This window comes from Danio aesculapii, chromosome 8 (assembly GCF_903798145.1).
Source record: "Danio aesculapii chromosome 8, fDanAes4.1, whole genome shotgun sequence".
NCBI classification, from domain to species: domain Eukaryota; kingdom Metazoa; phylum Chordata; class Actinopteri; order Cypriniformes; family Danionidae; genus Danio; species Danio aesculapii.
The window spans coordinates 27,678,477-27,698,194 of NC_079442.1; the positions used below are offsets into that span (position 1 = coordinate 27,678,477).

General features: G+C 34.7%; 1 protein-coding gene across 1 annotated transcript; it reads right to left on the reverse strand.

Annotated features, from left to right (window-relative positions):
• Positions 1-541: 541 nt before the first annotated feature.
• Positions 542-12,554, reverse strand: borcs6 (BLOC-1 related complex subunit 6). Its single transcript, XM_056463548.1, has 6 exons — positions 12,500-12,554; positions 9,968-10,416; positions 6,920-7,403; positions 5,261-5,424; positions 3,059-3,142; positions 542-2,977 (listed from the first exon to the last, which is right to left on the reverse strand). The coding sequence occupies exons 2-6, from the start codon at positions 10,403-10,405 to the stop codon at positions 2,852-2,854; spliced, it is 1,296 nt and encodes a 431-aa protein (XP_056319523.1). The 5' UTR covers positions 10,406-10,416; positions 12,500-12,554; the 3' UTR covers positions 542-2,851.
• Between the last annotated feature and the right edge of the window lie 7,164 nt (positions 12,555-19,718).

A 19,718-nucleotide genomic window follows, 5' to 3' on the forward strand; every position in this document is an offset into this window, starting at 1 on the left:
TAATGAAGGACGCGTGTATCCACGTATCTGTAAAATAGTCAGTGATTATAAGGGATGACAGAGTAAAACCATTTATCCAAACCTTTAATCCTGCTAAGGCCATACGAGGACTCTCTCGCTCTCTCTCACATACACAAAATGAGCTTCATCCCTGATAATTAATCCCAGTGACATAATGCAGATCAGAATGCAGCTGTAAGCAAAAGGAGAAAACTTTTAAAATAACATAGCTACAAAAATGTATGCCATGTTACAATGGTGCCATGTGTAAAAAAAAAAATTAACATTTTCGAAGCCTTGCACCCCACAAAAACTTTCAGTCGCCAGTTCTTAGATCCATTTTCCTTATTGTGAAGAAAATTGTAATGATTGAAATGAAAATGTACACAATAAAGAGCCTTATGTGAAATGCAAAGTTTCCATGAATATAAAAGTTTCTTCATTGAACAATGGCAACACTATTGTTTTTGTTTTTTTGTGTGGTTGTTAAAAAGCAGAATTTAACCCCAAATAAATGTAGTGAGAGGAGGCAAAAACTCAATACGATCATTCTAGCAAATTTATTTTGATTTATATAATAATTTAAAATAAACATTAATGACAGATTCTTGGACAAATCAGGGTTATAGTTAGCAAGACAGTAAAGAGAGAAGAGCAGACACTATTTTCAAAAATAAATTTTCATCCAACCTGTTTTTTCCCCCATAATCTCTCCACATCTTCCTCTGATTTCTGTGTTGTTTTTAGTGACAAACACTTAAAGACAACATAACAATGAACAAATTAGTCCAAAATTCATCAATGACCATGTACAACGTTCGTTAAAATTTAATTCTAGCATTGTTTGCTTCTCTCGTCTTTCCAATATGGCTTATTTTTTACTGTGTGGAACATAAAATAATTTTTTAAAGAACATACCAGCTACTAATTTCCAGCCAATTAATCAATTACCTCTGTTAGAAACAGACAGAAACGAGAGTCATTATGGTGATTTTCATCCTTTCTGAAGCTTCAAATCTCTAGTTCATAATCATTCTGGAAAAAACAAGCAGCAGAGTCCTCACAATTTCTCTGGAGTGTCATTGAACTACATGAGGGACATTAACTGATTTCAGAATTTGCTTAAATAATGGTTACTATGAAAGACAAGCTGATCTGGGATGCACGGCATCCATCCTGCAGAAACACTGACATCCAAGAGGAACAAGCACACGCAGAGCATGGCTTCCATAGTGGTAAATATCTGTCTTCCACTTCTACTATGACTTACATTTCAGGCCATTACAGATAGGTGCTTTACACACCAATTACACAATCTGCCAAAAAATATGGCGCCAGATCAGTCTCAAAAATAATACTTTACAAAATAAAATTCATACATGCACAGCACAATTCACATGTACAAAACCCAATTCATGAATACGAAACACAGTTCATGAATACAAAACCCAATCTGTGAATGCACAAATCCAATTCATAAATACAAAACACAATTCGTGAATACACCAGGTAAAATCGCATTTCCCCAAATTAATTGAATGTGTGTGTTTATGAATAGTGTATTGAATTTACGAATTGGATTTGTGTGTTTATGAATTGCGTCTTGAATTTACGAGTAGGATTGGTGTGTTTATGAATTGACTCTTGAATTTACGAAGTGGATTTGTGTGTTTATGAATTGAGTCTTAAATTTATGAAGTGGATTTGTGCGTTTATGAATTCATCTTGAATTTATGAAGTGGATTTGTGTGTTTATGAATTGAGTCTTGAATTTATGAAGTGGATTTGTGTGTTTATGAATTCGTCTTGAATTTACGAAGTGGATTTGTGTGTTTATGAATTGAGTCTTGAATTTATGAAGTGGATTTGTGTGTTTATGAATTGAGTCTTAAATTTATGAAGTGGATTTGTGCGTTTATGAATTCATCTTGAATTTATGAAGTGGATTTGTGTGTTTATGAATTCATCTTGAATTTATGAAGTGGATTTGTGTGTTTATGAATTGAGTCTTGAATTTATGAAGTGGATTTGTGTGTTTATGAATTGAGTCTTAAATTTATGAAGTGGATTTGTGCGTTTATGAATTCATCTTGAATTTATGAAGTGGATTTGTGTGTTTATGAATTGAGTCTTGAATTTTTGAAGTGGATTTGTGTGTTTATGAATTGAGTCTTAAATTTATGAAGTGGATTTGTGTGTTTATGAATTCATCTTGAATTTATGAAGTGGATTTGTGCGTTTATGAATTCATCTTGAATTTATGAAGTGGATTTGTGTGTTTATGAATTGAGTCTTGAATTTATGAAGTGGATTTGTGTGTTTATGAATTGAGTCTTGAATTTATGAAGTGGATTTGTGTGTTTATGAATTGAGTCTTGAATTTACGAAGTGGATTTAATTGTTTATGAATTGCATCTTGGATTTACGAATTGTGCTGCCCATGTACCTTGAATTTAATTTTGTGAATGTATTATTTTTGAGACTGATCTGGCTCCATAAAAAACACTCACCTAAACGTGCACACATACACTCACTTTATGAACCGGGCCAACGGCAACACCATTCAGCCCATTGAGAGCCACCAATGACACAAAGTCATTCCTGTGGAGGATGTTGGACGGCATGAATCATAGGGAGGACTCAATACTGTTTTGCCATTACAAAAAATAGGAGAGAACCAAGCTTTCTCTAAGGGGACGAGCACTTGCAGGGCATTGCTAGGAATCATATTTAGCAAACTGGTTCCTTTGCACATTATGTAGCATAATTACTGCAGAGGGTGGAGCCACCACTGTTCTCCAATGGGTGGAGTCCCTGTTTAGTCAAGGGAGGGTGTGGTCTGTTGCCATAGCTACTTGCAGATGGTCTCCAGGGCGTCAAGGGTTCGTTTGATGTCTCTGATCTGAGCAGCTAGAGTATGTATAGGTTGCATGGAGCGATCCAGCTCCTCACAGCGGGCCATGAGTGTGTACATTCCCTAAACATACAAACACAAAGATCAAGACAGTAAATAGAGAGAGAAAATTAAATTGACTAGATATTTTGAAGCTGCCCTCACCTTTATACTCATGTCTACTGATTCTCCCAAACTATCCACAGAATCTCTGTATGTCTGGATATAACCCACACTTAATGCAGTCATCTGGGGAGAGAAGAAAATGATATGTGAACATTGTGGGTCTTTATGGGTTGCGTATATAGTAGTCAACATTTGAAGTGGTTCAAAACCTTTCATCAAAGTTGTGCTAAAACTATTGAACAACACCCATTCTTGCCTTAGGACAATACTGAAAACCATATTTGATCTATTTCAAATGTTGTCTACTGTGTGGGCTGCATAAACTGTATTTATAAAAAAAACTGTTTTTGGAGCTTTTATTTATTTATTTATTACATATTTATTGCCACATCAGCAACTTATGGCTATTTCGTGGCCAAATGGATATACATTAAAATATTACATGATAAAAACAAATTCATATTATATTAAAAAAATTACTTAGACAAATATATAAAATATAAATAGATAAAATTGGCAAAAAAATTTATTCAAAGTTAAATATAGTTTTTCAGTTCTATTTTTGATAAAAAATGTAAAACTCTTCCTGGTGGTACCTTTTTAAAAATGTCCATCAAAGTACTCTCCTTATAAAAATTTTGTCTAATGGAATTTAAACTTCTTTTAAAGCTTTTAAATCTTTTAAGAGCTTTTAAGTTTGAGATAAATAAAGTTATTTAAATAAATAAAGATGCTAAATATCCAGCTTCGATTTAGATGTTAAAACATATTCAAACAGAAAACCATTAATTTATTTTGGAATAATGTTTCACAGTTATGCTGCATATTTTACTAAATAACCGCAGCCTTGAGAAAAAATAACTATCAAAGAATTTAAAAAAATTATTAACATTTTAAATATATACATACATAAACAGATTGGATGTGTGTATATATGTGCATATATGTGTATATATGTGCATATATATATATATATATAGTTGAAGTGAGAATTATTAGCCCCCCATAGAATTTTTTCTTCTTTTAAATATTTCCCAAATTATGTTTAAAAGAGAAAGGAAATTTTCACAGTATGTCTGATAATATTTTTTTTTCAGGAGAAAGTCTTATGTGTTATGTAAAAACCATTTTAAGGTCAAAATTATTAGCCCCTTTAAGTTATATTTTTTTCGATAGTTTACAGCACAAACCATCACTATACAATAATAACTTGCCTAATTACCCTAATCTGCCTAGTTAACCTTATTAACCTAGTTAAGTCTTTAAATGTCAATTTAAGCTGTATAGAAGTGTCTTGAAAAAATATCTAGTAAAATATTATTTACTGTCATCGTGGCAAAGTTAAAATAAATCAGTTATTAGAAATGAGTTATTAAAACAATTATGTTTAGAAATGTGTTGAAAAACAATCTTTCAGTTAAACAGAAATTTGGGGAAAAAAAATAAACAGGGGGGCTAACAATTCAGGGGGGCTAATAATTCTGACTTCAACTGTGTGTGTGTGTGTGTGTGTGTGTGTGTGTGTGTGTGTATGTATGTATGTGTGTGTGTATGTATGTATATGTATATATATATATATATATATATATATATGTATATATGTATATATATATATATGTATATATATATATATGTATATATATATATATATATATATATATATATATATATATATATATATGTATATATATATATATATATATATATATATGTATATATATATATGTATGTGTATATATATATGTATATATATATATATATGTATATATATATGTATGTGTATATATATATGTATGTGTATATATATATGTATGTGTATATATATATATATATATATATATATATATATATATATATATATATATATATATATATATATATATATATATATATATATATATATATATATATATATATATATATATGTATGTATATGTATATATGTATGTATGTGTATATATATAGGTGTATATATATATGTATGTGTATATATATATGTATGTGTATATATATATATATATATGTATATGTATATGTATATGTATATGTATATGTATATATATATATATATATATATATATATATATATATATATATGTATATATATATATATATATATATATATATATATATATATATATATATATATATATATATATATATGCATGCTCTGGTTTACCCCACAGTCCAAAGACATGTATAGGTTTCCCAGTACTGGGTTACAGCTGGAAGGGCACTCACATTCTGTATAGTTCCATTGAGGCTTCTCAGCATCAGTTCAACGCTCTGCGCCACGTCCTGTGTGTGTTTATGCAGGTCTACCAGCACCGATGGGTCAATTGGTGGAATATCAGCCGGGCGACGTGAAGAGCCACGACCACGTGTGATAGGCCCAGAACAGTCCGCTGCATTAGTCAAACACAAATCAAATATGGTATACATGATATTAATGTAACAGATAAAACTAGAGATGCACCACCAGAAATTGGAATGTGCAGTTTGTTTATTTTCATTTGCTGGTCTATTTGCAACTGTAGCATTGTGATATATTCTAGACAAAGTTTATAGACAGACTATCAATAGAGGGCAGAGATAAAGCACAGAATCACCAACAGACACTTTACCATTGCGTGGTATGATACAGTTTGACTTTTAGTACTGCTTAAAGTGTTCTATAGTTTGATTTCGCTATAGTTGTGTCGCCTCTACAGCCAAGACTTCCTGAAAAACTTTTTTCATTACAGGTCATTCCATCTTCTCCTGAGCTACCAAGGTAACGTCTGGACCTTTTCTACTGACCATAATTCTGGCATTTTTTTGCAGTGGAATATAAATGGTTTAGATGTGCGTAAAAAAACAGCAACAGTTTAATATTTAAATAAAGAAGTTTGATGTCTCGTGTCACAAACCCAATGATGACCTATCTGTGATCAATGTTTTGGTAACGGCAAAGCTTATTAAAAAACTAACCCAAAGTGCTACTAAAAAAAAGGTATAGAAAGGTATAGAAAGCAGTGAACAAAACAAAACTGAGCCATACCACACTGCACCGGACTATACCAAGCAGTGGAAAAGCCCCTATATTGTACTCAACTGGCAGCACAGATGCTACACACAAATGGTAAGGCAATTGAAATATTCTGCACTTAACTAATATTTACACTCATAATAAGGTTTTCTGGAATTCTGTGATGTAAGACTTATGTGTTTAGGCAATTTTCAAGATAGCTCAAGTTTAAGCAATTGCTTTCCAAGTTTTATGTCTTAAAAGCTTTTCCAAAACATCTGTACTTAATATACTATACATGGACTTCATTCAGTATACTTGTGGATCTGTTGATTTTATCTAATGTACAGATTATGGTGTGTTTGGAAAAACTGACCCAACAGAAACATTTTAGATTGATTGGGATGATTCTGTAGGGGAGTGCATCAGCGTAAATTATGATAAACAATATACAAGCATAGATAAATACAATAAAGAAAAATATACAAACAAAATAAATAGTGTTTTATTGTTTTTCGAGTAGTCTAACAGTAATAAGATACAGTGATTGAATAATCTAATGCAAAATAGTAGTGCAGTCTTCGTTGTATAAAGAAATTCTATAAAATTAGTTGTTATTAAAGTTACAAACGGTACAATTTCTTATGAGTGAATGACTTTAAAATCCATATTGCATATTCATTGAGATGTGACTATTGCAAATGATTACTTTGCAGTATTGTGCAGTCTTAGAGGGAGCTTTCTTAAAACATCTATGTATGAGGGAATTCTGCTGTCTTCAGAAATGTTTATATGGTACTATTTATACCATTATGAAATAGTGCATAATAAACACTGGCCATAAATCGGTGCATCCCTAAATAAAACACTACTTCTGACCCTTAAATACTCACAGTCTGTGTCCAGACTCAGCCGCGAGCTCATTTTGATCTTCTGTTCAAGGTTTTTGGTGATGAAGTGTGTGAGATCTCCATCATGGCTGACGGTTCCCTCCAGTTCTAGAGCACTAGATATGGTGGCTCTCCGTCCTTCCGGCTGGCCTCCTCTAGCTCCTCCTCCTCGAGCCCCGCCTCCACACGCCCCGCTGATCTCATCTAGACTCTTACTGTCCTGCATGCCACGCACGACTCGCTCCCGCTCAGGAACAGAGCGCACACGCACCTCTGCCATCACGTGAGCTGGGCACGGAGAATCATCCAGATCTGGCAGCAGAGGAGGGGGTGTGCCCTGGTCAGGAGGTGGGGCCGGGACAAGGGGAGGAGCCTCATCTGGAGAAATGGAAGTATTTGGTTGGAATTCGTCCACAGAATTGGGTTTGGACCATTCCTCAGGTTCGGAGTGAGTGGGAGGGTGTTCGGTTAAGAGTGCTTCAACTGGCTGTAAAATTGAAGATCAGTTTAATTATTTACCTGGGCACAGTATCATTATGTAAACAAGTTAAACAACTGAATCAATTTAATTAATTTCATGGTATATTTTTTTATTAATAATTAAATCAATCTATGTATTAATATATATATATATAATATTATTTATATAATACCAATAATTTAATCGAATGCTGTACTAAAGCATAGACTACTTGCGATTAACAACTTATAACTACTTTCAAAAATAATTGATTAATATTAACTTATTTTATTTATTAATATTATTTTTTGTTAATAGTAATAATTATTCTTGTATTACTATTATTTTTAGCAGTATTATCAGAGTAATATTTATTACACAGTGTTTCATTTCATTTTAGTATTAAAGTGTAGATTTTAATTCGAAAACCAAAACATAGACTTGATTTAACTCCTTAAATGTGATTTGTGAAATAAATATGAAATAAACTTACTTAAACTTCATTTTTGACTAATGAGCTGTATTTCAGCTTCATCCGTGACTGTCTCTATCACAGACTGCTGTTTATCTGATGTAATGCAGGATAAGCAGACATACACGTGGGAGCGGCGGGCAGGGAGAAGCAGCTCATTTGCATTTAAAGCCACAGGCAACAAACACAGCTACCCTGTACTCAGACACCAAAATGAGCATATTCTGGAGGCTATAATAAACAGATGGGTGTTTTGAGCTGAAACTTTACAGACACATTCTGTAGATACCAAAGGTTTACCTTATGTCTTGTAAAAGGGGTGAAATAGGTGCCCTTTAAATTATTTTAATATATTTTTTATATTATTCTTTATAATTCTAATAAATATATTTATTTAAATGGATTACCAAAGCACAGATTTAATTTATTTGATATAAAATGCATGCAGAAAGTATTCATAGCACTTGACTTTTCCATATTTTTTATGTTACAGCCTTATTCCAATAAATTAATTTACTTCCTCCAATTTTACACACAATACCTCATAATGGCCCCAGAAAAATCACATGTACATAAGTTTTCACAGCCTTTGCTCAGTTTTTTGTTGATGCACCTTTGGCAGCAATTACAGCCTCAAGTCTTTTTGAATATGATGCCGCAAGCTTGGCACACCTGTCTTTGCGAATTTTTGCCCATTCCTCTTTAAATTCATTCAATTCAATTCAATTCAATTCATCTTTATTTCTATAGCGCTTTTACAATGTAGATTGTGTCAAAACATCTTCACATTGCAGTACCTCTCAAGCTGTATCAGGTTGGATGGGAAGCGACGGTCAACAGCCCTTTTCAGATCTCTCCAGAGATGTTCAATAGGATTTAGGTCTGGGCTCTGGCTGGGCCACTCAAGGACAATCACAGAGTTGTTGTGAAGCCACTCCATTGATATTTTGCCGGTGTGCTTTGGGTCATTGTCCTGCTGGAAGATGAACCGTCGCCCCAGTCTGAGGTCAAGAGCACTCTGAAGCAAGTTTTCATTCAGGATTTCTCTGTACATTGCTGCATTCATCTTTCCCTCTATCCTGACTAGTCTTCCAGTTCCTGCTGCTGAAAAACATCCCCACAGCATGATGCTGCCACCACCAGGCTCCACTCTACCATACAGGCCTGATTGGTGGATTGCTGCACAGATGGTTGTCCTTCTGTAAGGTTCTCCTCTCTCCACAGAAGAATGCTGGAGCTTAGACAGAGTGACCATCGGGTTATAGATCACCTCCCTGACTAAGCCCCTTCTCCCCGGATCACTCAGTTTAGATGGCCGGCCAGCTCTAGGAAGAATCCCGGTGGTTCCAAAAATCTTCCACTTACGGATGATGGAGGCCACTGTGCTCATTGGAACTTTCAGAGCAGCAAAAATTTTTCTGTAACCTTCCCCAACCTTGTGCCTCGAGACAATCCTGTCTACAGGTCTACAGACAATTCCTTTGTCTTCATGCTTGGTTTGTGCTTTGACATGCACTATCAACCCTGGGACCTTATATAGACAGGTGTATGCCTTTTCAAATCATGTCCAATCAACAGAATTTACCACAGGTGAACTCCAGTTAAGCTGCTGAAACATCTCAAGAATGATCAGTGGAAACAGAATGTACCTGAGCTCAATTTAGAGCTTCACGACAAAGGCTGTAAATACTTGTGTACATGTGATTTTTCAGGTTTTTTATTTTGAATGAATTTGCAACAATTCTTTTTTCACATTGTCATTATGGGGTGTTGCGTGCAGAAATTTGAAGAAATAAATTAATTTAATCAATTTTAAAATGAGGCTGTAACATAAATGTGGGAAAAGTGAAGATTAATGAAGTGAAGGTTAATTACTATTTATTAAATTGAACACAATAATACATTATTAATACTCTGGTATTTTAGCATTTACTATACAAGAAAGTTAAAAACATAAATATAATATATATATTAAAAACAAACATAAATATATTATAAAACTATAACATAAAACATAAATATAATATAAAAAATATATAACATAAAACATAAATATAATATATAGATTTACTATCAATTAAACAAGTACAAAAGAGCATATTCCTACTCAAGCCCTTACCTGTACAGAAATAAGAGCTTCTTTCATTTGCTGGACATTGTTCACCTCTCCATCATTTGTCTGTCTCTTCTCCTCTTCCTCTCCTCTCCAGTCTTCCAGCTCTCCTTCATAATGACTGTGTGTTTGCTCAGTCTCACAGGAGTGTGTGTTGTCATGTGTGTCATCTTCATCTGAACTATGTGCGCACTGGGAGTGTTGAATCGGTGACTCTGAATGATCTGTGTGTGAGTCTCTACATGAGTCCGTGTGGTGATGTGTGTGTTTACAGGTCTCTGATAGATCATGAGGCTCAAAATCAGCCCCGTGCTTCAACTTTAATGCCTGGGGGGTGAAGCCATGAGGTCCTGACCAATCAGAGGCCTTAGGAGATTCAGAGGAGTCCACACCATTGCTTGCTTCTTCCTGCACATCCTGAACGGTCACAGGAGAGCGGCTCATCCCTCCACCTGCTGCAACAAAATTATTCATCTTCATCATCAGCAGCATAATCATCATCATCAGTGGGGTAAAGTTAATGTTATGTGTGGTGCAGGCATGGGACGATAACCAGTTTCAAGGTTTACTGCTGTTTCGAAAAAGTTAAAAATAAGGGATGCTCCAATCTATTGGCTGATAATCACATTTAATGACTCGAACGGTACTCGCCAATATGGCCGATCTCAAGAACCGATCACAAGTGTTTGTTTACGAGTTTACAAGTGTGAGAGATTGCAGCTATAATGTATCTAGATGTGGAGCGACCTCTGTTTACAGTCTATTGGCGAGACACTTGAGTGATGGTCTCTTTGTTGCAGCCATTGTATTTCCAGTGTTTTGAGATGCTTGAGCTGTTTTATCTATTATTTCTGTAAAGCTGCTTCTGGTCATGACATATTCACAAATGGTTATAAGAGATGTGTTTAAGGGATTATACGCTGCATCCTTAATTTATTCTCTAAGGTAAGGAGAGATCTTCTCTTAAATATCATTAGAATCGGTACTTGGTATCGACTGATCACCCTGACGAGGAATTGGTGCTCTGTATCGACTGCAAAAATCCTGATCGAAGCATCCCTACAAAAAATACTTTTTAATAAATAAATTGAACATTATAAATAAATCACACAAATTGTAAAACACTGATAAAATAACAGACTGAAAACAAATTAGCTATATTGATTCAAGACAAAATAATCACTTTTATTTGGATTTGAATTTAATGTCAATGATTAATGGCATCTAAAATAATTTGTATTTAAAATATAAATCTACAAGCAATGTTGTATTTGTTTTATTGTTTTGTGTTTTTATTATCGACTTTTTTTTACAATTAGGCTTTTTATTATTTTAATGCATCATGTAAAAACAAATATGGAAAAGCGTTTTATAATAATATAACATTTTTAATAATATATAGTAAGGCTGTACAATATATTGTTTGAGCATCGATATCAAAATGTGCATATCCGCAATAGTCACATCGCAGATCTGGATTAAATTTGACAGATTAGAAGATAAAGATATGATTAAATATTATTATTATAAAATGATTTATAAAATGATGACCACGTTATTTTATGTTTGATTGTTCAGTTTCTATATTTGGATATTGTTAGACTGCCCAGAAAACCATAAAGCACTCTTTATTAAACTTTTATTTTTGTTCTGTTGTGTTTATATATATATGCTTGTAATTTAATATAATTTATGCAGATGTACTGCACAGAAAAACACTTAATCTGCACAGTCGATCTAAGTTAATGAAATATTTCCAAATAGAGCTCTTCAAATCATCTGGTGAAATAATACTCATATCTGCAATAGATATCACAGCAAAACAAAATAGCGCAATGTCAGATTTTTCATATATTTATTGTGCAGCTTTAATATATAGTATAAAAGACTACTATTTTGTTAATTCAGTTGACGTTTATTATAAAAATAAAATATATTAATGGTTTTGATTAAAGTTTATATTAACTATAAACAGATTTCTAACTCAAAACCGCATATATGAATGATCTAGCAGGTTTCACGTCACATGTAAACAACGAGGCGTCATGAATTGACTCAGTCTTGACAGCTGTACATTCCTCGTTGGTCAACGTGATAGGGCATTTACTAAGTGACATGCCATGTACAGTAGTAAACAAGGGGAAATGACAGACTGTATCTAGTGATGATGTCTCATAACAGGAACTGAAACCACATGACGCTGAAATCACCATCAACACTGATTTTAATAATACAGAACGAACAAACGACGACTTTGTCTAAACCCTCCAGCACCACACTAACACAATCCATACGTAACGTTAGATAGGCAAACAATAAAATAGAGCTAATAAAACGATTTAGGGAAGCGACAATGGTCACCTGACTTTAGCTCGACGATAAGCTTCGGCTGTACTGCAGGCCTCTGAATTCGCAGTTATTTCACGAAATATCCACGAAACCTGCAGGTTTACTAGCATCGTTGATTGAAGTTGGGTTCATTTTTTATGTTTCGGATGGATGTGGTGTACTGAAGCATTTATGAAGTTAAATATTTACCTGCAGCTCTTCGCCCAGGATGAAGGTTGGCAACTGAGTCCGCACCAAATATTTGTCGTACTGAACCACAACGCTGACGATATAGTTCCGCATTACACACATTCATAAATCTCATTATAGACGTGTGTAAAGGTGCTTGTAAACGTATTTTTTGTGTTTATATATTTTACATAGCTTATCAAAGGACCGTATTATGTAACTAATAAACAAAACTTGTTAATCTATTCATAAATATGCACAAAGACAGACAGACGTCTAGACAGCCGGAGCAGACAGACATACAGTACTCAGATTTCACCACAGGAGGCGGCAGATGCTGCAGATTGAATAAGCGTCATTTTGCTTGAAGCTCTCTCTCTCTCTCTCTCTCTCTCACGTTCAGTACACTACAGTGGGTTCCAGTACACTATAGTGGGCTGTGTGTCTTTATTTTTACCCTGTTGTTATTTTACAGTCTGGAATTAAAGGAATTGCCAACCACATCAGCAAAACTTTGGTCAGTTTGACCGTGTCACAAAACCCTGACAGAAACCAAAACCTCTAAGATCCTGTTATTATCCAAAAACCTCACCTTGTAATAAAGTCTTGTGAAGTAAAGCCAGAGTAATGGTGTGAGTCACGAGCTTCACTCATATTTATTCTCAGGTTCCTTTTTAGGAGACTTTAGAATCAACATTCACAACATTCACAACATTCTTCAGTCTAAATCAACAACGGTCAAATGCAGCCACTGTAAAATCTTGATGATTTCAAAAATGTGATTTACCATAATCTTTATTACATTAAAATAAATTTTAACATTAAAGTCAACTTTTAACATATATGTTAATTGTGACATTTAGGTTTATTTTTTATTGATGTGAACTTGTATTAAAATGACAACATTTATTAGATAAATGCATTAATAAATGAGCAGTATCACACGAGTAGCAGTGCGATATGGCTGTATATCGGCACTGGTGGGAGATGTGCGTTATGTCCCACCAGTGACGATATACAGCCATATCGCACTGCCTCAAGTATGATTCTCTTGTGTAACATCTAAAGTGATGACAAAACAGGTCCTTTTGCTGACATTAAGATTATAAGGCTGAACGGCATAAAATGCTGTCAGTCTAGAGACATTTCCCAGTATTTCTCTGTTGCAATCGAGAGATCACAATATTTAAACCCGAAAAGGCCAAAGCAACGCAATCACAACCAGATTACTGTTGTTTGCTGTAAGGAAAAACGCTAAACACATGCAGGCATTTCTTCTTTCTTTCTTTCTTTCTTTCTTTCTTTCTTTCTTTCTTTCTAGTACTAGTACAGAAAATAGGAGACTCATTGGAAACAAACAGATGGCTACCAAAAAAACTCAGGGTTATACAAAGAGTGGCCAACACAAAATACATACATTCCTGATATGCGAGTCCCATCTCACACTCAATACACTACCGTATAAATACAGCACTACTACATACAAGAGAACGAAGGTCACTTACCAGTTTTATAATGATTTGATCATCTGTAGTTAGAAATTGCATTTTACCTCTAAGGACTTATTATGCGGGCTCTGTCGCCATCTGGTGGATGGACAACGTCAACCGTCGTTGCTCTGCTCAGTATGACAGGCTGATGGATGCAGACACACTGTAAATAGGCACTATCCTTGTAAATAAACTGGATAGTTGCAATCTAAACAACTGCATTCTCAGCCTGAAAAGTACATTATTTTGTCCAACAGCTGCAGTATTTGTCAAACTGCAGTGAGTTGATCTGCTGTCATTCTATGTGGGAAGAGTAATACACAAGGGTGAAGAGGCTGTACGAGTGCTGATATTGCAGAATATCACAGAGCTATCAGCTAATCAGATTCGAGAACCATACAGAACTGAACTGAACAGAAACAGAAAATAAGTGCTCTATAGGCCTTTAGTCCATAATTAGGCTATGTGTTTATTTTGGTATAAATGGGTGGCAGTTTTACTCTGCAGATGACCAGCTTGTTGGATTTGACAACAAAGAGCTATAGAATGGGAGCACAGTGTTAAAACATAAAGTATTATATAGTTTTTATGTTTTTTTATGATTATAAAAATGTGGGTGGCACGGTGGCTCAGTGGTTAGCACTGTCACCTCACAACAAGAAGGTTCGAATCCCGAACAAGAAGATGGATTGAATCCCGAGTGGGTTTCCTAGTACTGGGTTGTGGCTGGAAGGGTATGCGATTTATAAATATGCTGGAATAGTTGGTGGTTCATTCCGCTTTGGTGATATCTGAAGAGACAAAGCTGAAGGAAAATTAATCTTATTTATATAATAATTATTAATATTAAAATATGATAATAATTATGATTATACAGAATCATAAATTCAGTATCTCAGTTACTTGCTTGTTAGGAGATGAAGTATCCTCAAATATACAGAGCTTGTCAAACATGTTCTGTTAAGATAAAGAATTTAAAAACACGGCTGGTGGAAAAGGAGATACAGTTTTGAAGTTGATGATTAAAAAATGGTAAGTTAATAGAATAAAATCATTCACTTGTTGAGAACGTGTGGATTTTCGAGCTTCTTGTTCAGAAAGATTATAAACACGCGTACGTACACACACACACACACAAGCCATTTCTGTATGGTAATTCTGAATAGAAATGTTCTTGCTATTGTGTTTAAAGAAGCTCAAAGAACTAACTTTGAGGTGAATGGGCAAGATGTCTAAAGCTAAAACAGCCTAAATAACATTAATAAACATTAATTACTGCTAGCCAGTGCAGCATCTAAAATCCTTTATATTTCTTGACTATATTTTAATTCAATTTTATTTACTTTTTAATTAATTAGATTTTCCTTTGGTGTAAAGCATCCCAAGGAACCACATCAAAAAGATAATGAAAGGTTATTAGGTCAGTACATTTCAAAATCAAGGCAGTGGTCTCTCTTAACAGAAATGTATTACATTTTTTCTGGTTCCTTGTGTTTGTGCATCAGTCTCTCCCCCTCATTCTATTATTTGCATCAGCAATCTCATTTATTCACGTATAGGCTCTCCAAGTCTATTTGGTATTCAGTGGTGTGAGTGTTTTAGGGGCAGCCGTATCCAAGGCAACCCGCCTAGTCAATTTCCCAGTGTCCTGTCATTTATAAGCTGATGTGCTCATGGAATCATAATGCTCATCACAGAAAGCTGGACCAGAGGAAAGCTGGTTTTTGTTTATACTGTATAATCCCCCATACCAATAAAACCTCCACCAAAAATGATAACTGTTAATTTTCTGTTCATAGATGATCAGATGTTGTATAATGCTAATGCAGTCAGGTTTTTCTCATATTGTATAAAGCAGTTTCTACTATAGTGGCTGCTAAATGCGTGAATTATTTTCAAGAAAATGTACAAATAGTTCTAAGCAGATTTTGACCACATTAACTCATGTGAATTCATTCAGGGTTGCGATGTGATTGGCTGTCTGCTAGGGATGCAGGTGAAGTGGTGGAGGAGTCGCAGGGTGATTGGCTGTGCAGGATAAGTGGGCATGGCATTTACTAGAGCATTCGGTATTCTTGAATTAAGTATAAATTCTCAAATTAAGACTTAAACCTCTGTTATTTGCTCTAAAATGATGTTCTGGAATCAGCAAAGATGACTTGAGATGAAATGTGTAAGAAACTAGTCCTACACCCTTACTATGATCTTTCATGTGAAGCTGCTTTGACACAGTCTACATTGTAAAAGCGCTATACAAATAAAGGTGAATTAAATTGAATACACCCAAGAGCATCTAAGGGAAAATAAACAGACATGTCTTGAAACAAATAACTCAACACAGGCTCACTGGAAATGCAAGCTTCAGCCTATGCATTTTGGTGTAATCGCAAAAATGAACTTAAAACATACATTTGATTGCAGCTTCTAGGTAAAATGAACGCTGTGGGACAGTATTATGTCAACAACTTTTGTTCCTTTTCACACTAATGATATTTATCAGGACATATTATTGACAAACAAGGTATTATTTTCATGTAGTTCTTTGCACAACAGAAAATAAACACCTTAATGGTGTCTATGATTTGTTATCGAATACATTTACCTCACCTATCTATCCCCATATGGTAATATTCAAGAAACATGGTAAGTGAACATACTTGTTTATCTGAAAAACAATGCTAAGATGCAACCTTCAGAGGATGGTAGCAGACCCAGAGGAGCTCGTCAGATGGGCCAGGTATAAAAAGCCCTCTCCAATACTTGAAGACTGCAATAATTAATCAATGCCACATCCTGCACCTTTAAGAAACACACATATGCAGACAGTGCCCTCTAGAGGATTTGTCATCTGAAACGTGCAACAAAACATACCTGGAGCAATGTATTTTATGTTTCACAAAAAATGTAGGCTGAGGCAAGTAGTTTTATAGAGTAGTTCCTTGATGTATGGTAACTAAGAGTAGTAGAATAAGCTAAAAAGATTAACTTTTTCCTTTAAATTATTTAAAAATATAATGCTACATCTCAGTTGTGCAATAATCCGAAAGCTTATCATCAATTATTCCTTACATATTACTAACACAGGCTTATTGTGAATACTTATCCCCGTATACATTTCTAGAGCACGAAATATGTAGCCAGATGTACGTTTGGCTGCATTTCGTCTTTCAAACGAATGCTACGGGGTGTTATGATGCTGCCGACGGCTTCTGTTTCTTTTTGTGCTATCAGCTGACCGCTTATACCGCCGCGTAGGTTGGCAGATTTGAGATGCAGAGCGGAGTTGACCCCGGTAAAAATCAGGTGGCTTTTCTTTATTTAGATTGCTTTTGAAAACATTATCAGTTGGGTCTAGGGAAGGGAGTGGGTAGGGGAATCGACTAGTCGGTCATTCAGTCAGTCAACAGCGGCCTCTGGTGGATTTTCGTAAGAACAGCAGGAACTGTAATGAGCCTGGGTTGCATATTACATGTATTATTATTACAATATTAAACACATTAAATAGTGGAATATTAAATTTTGTTTTTATGCACCTCAGTTTCATCCCACCAAAACACTTTATTCAAGCTTCAAAGTCCATCAATGAAAACCATCTTTACAGTAAAAGGCAAAACAAAGAAAGCTCACGCGATTCACAAGATTTATATCAGTGAAGGCAAGATTCAACTCTTCATATGTAAAACACGAAACATCAATTCTGCATTTTCTGTCAGTGTTTTAAGCTTGTTAACAACCTTTGAGGTTTGTTTGAGTCTCCTGGTGAACCGAGCTGCTCCAACATATACAAAGATCACTGAGTCTGCCTCTGTCACGTGGTGTGTCTCTGTCCACATTTCAGTTTGCCCTTTTTATTTTTCATTTTTTCCTTCTGAATGGAGGCAGTTAAGGGTGGGTGCCAAACGTCTTGGCAGTCATGCATGTGTCCATGTGCAGGAGAAAGAAGCCGGCGTTTCAGTCCAATAAAATAAAACACACCCGTTGTGCCTCCATCGTTCCCCAGAGAAACATGTCCCTTATCATCTTATGGGATCTGCTGCATTCTGGGAGATTGTTTTGCTTTCAGTGATTCAATTATATATATTTCTTGACGTGACATCAGACACAGATTTACACCTTCTTCAAATAACAAAAACAAAGCAAATCAAAAAAACACTGTACAATGTACTGGTCTAACACTTAAAATGCGAGACAATTTAAACACGAGGAAAATAAATAGCATGGAAGATAAATAAGGCAATACATTTCAGTACAGATGAAAAGGTACCATCAACACTGAAGTCTTTTTAAAACAAAGATTTTTTTAAAGGTGCTCCCTAGTTTTGGAAGATTTGTCTTTTACTCAGCAGGGGAGAAACTTCCTTGCTTTAGGAGATTTTCAGACACAGTTCTCGAACAATTATTTCAGTTTTTATAGCAAAGCAAACACTTTTCCTGACCACAACCATCCCGGGTCATTCTTAAATTGTTTATCAACAGTCCTTCATATGATTCAGATATTAGCTTTGTTCCAAAACTTCGTGAACCTACATAGGCAGCATTTAAACTCATTTTGTGATTTGAAATCCCATATTAGAGACTTGCAATTGATTTAGATAGTTTTCAGTTGGATTTTTAAGATAACACTGAAGTTCTCTAAACACTTGAAATTTTGGTAAAATAATAATTGCTTATATACACTTATATATAGCACTTTTCTAGACACTCAAAGCGCTTTACACACTGTTTGAGTGTGTATGGGGGGGGGTCTCCTCATCCACCACCAGTGTGCAGCATCCACCTGGATGACGCAACGGCAGCCATATTGCGCCAGACCTCACACCACTCACCAGCTGATTGGTGGAGAGGAGACACAGTGATGAAACCAATTATGATATAGGGATGGTTAGGAGGCCATGATGGACAGAGGCCAGTCAGCAAATTTGGCCAAGATGCCAGGGTTTTCGAATGACATCCTGGGATTTTTAATGACCACAGAGAGTCAGGACCTTGGCTTAACATCTCATCTGAAAGACGACACTCACTGAGCAGTATTGAGTCCCCTTCACTATACTGGGGCATTAGTACCCACACAGACCACAGGCTGAGCGTTTCTGCTGGCCTCACTAACACCATTCCGGCAGCAACCTAGCTAAACCACCCTCAGTGGGCGACCATGTGAGAGTTGCAGAGAGCTAGCTGCATATATGTATATATATATATATATATATATATATATATATATATATATATATATATATATATATATATATATATATATATATATATATATATATATATATATATATATATATATATATATATATATATATATATATATATATATATATAAATTTTTTATTTATTTATTATTTTTTTAATAATATATTTATATTTCTATATAATATATATTTTTTTTATTTTTTATCAGTTTGGAGTTGGTACTACTTATGAATAATACTTTGGAGAGAAGTCTTTTAGTCTAATCTAGATGGCATTTAATTGATCAAAACACAGTACAGCAGTAATATTTTAATATGTAATATAATAATGTTTCTATATTTCCAAGTACTGGGTTGCGGCTGTAAAGGCATCCTCTGTGTAAAACATATGTCAGAATATTTGGTGGTTCATTCCGCTGTGGCATCCCCTGATGAATAAGGGAGTAAGCCAAGGGGAAATGAAGTAATTTAAATATAAAAATATCAAAGCAAATTGTCAGATGCCATTGTTCAATCCCTTCAAAAATCAATGTTGAAATCTGTTGCTTCATA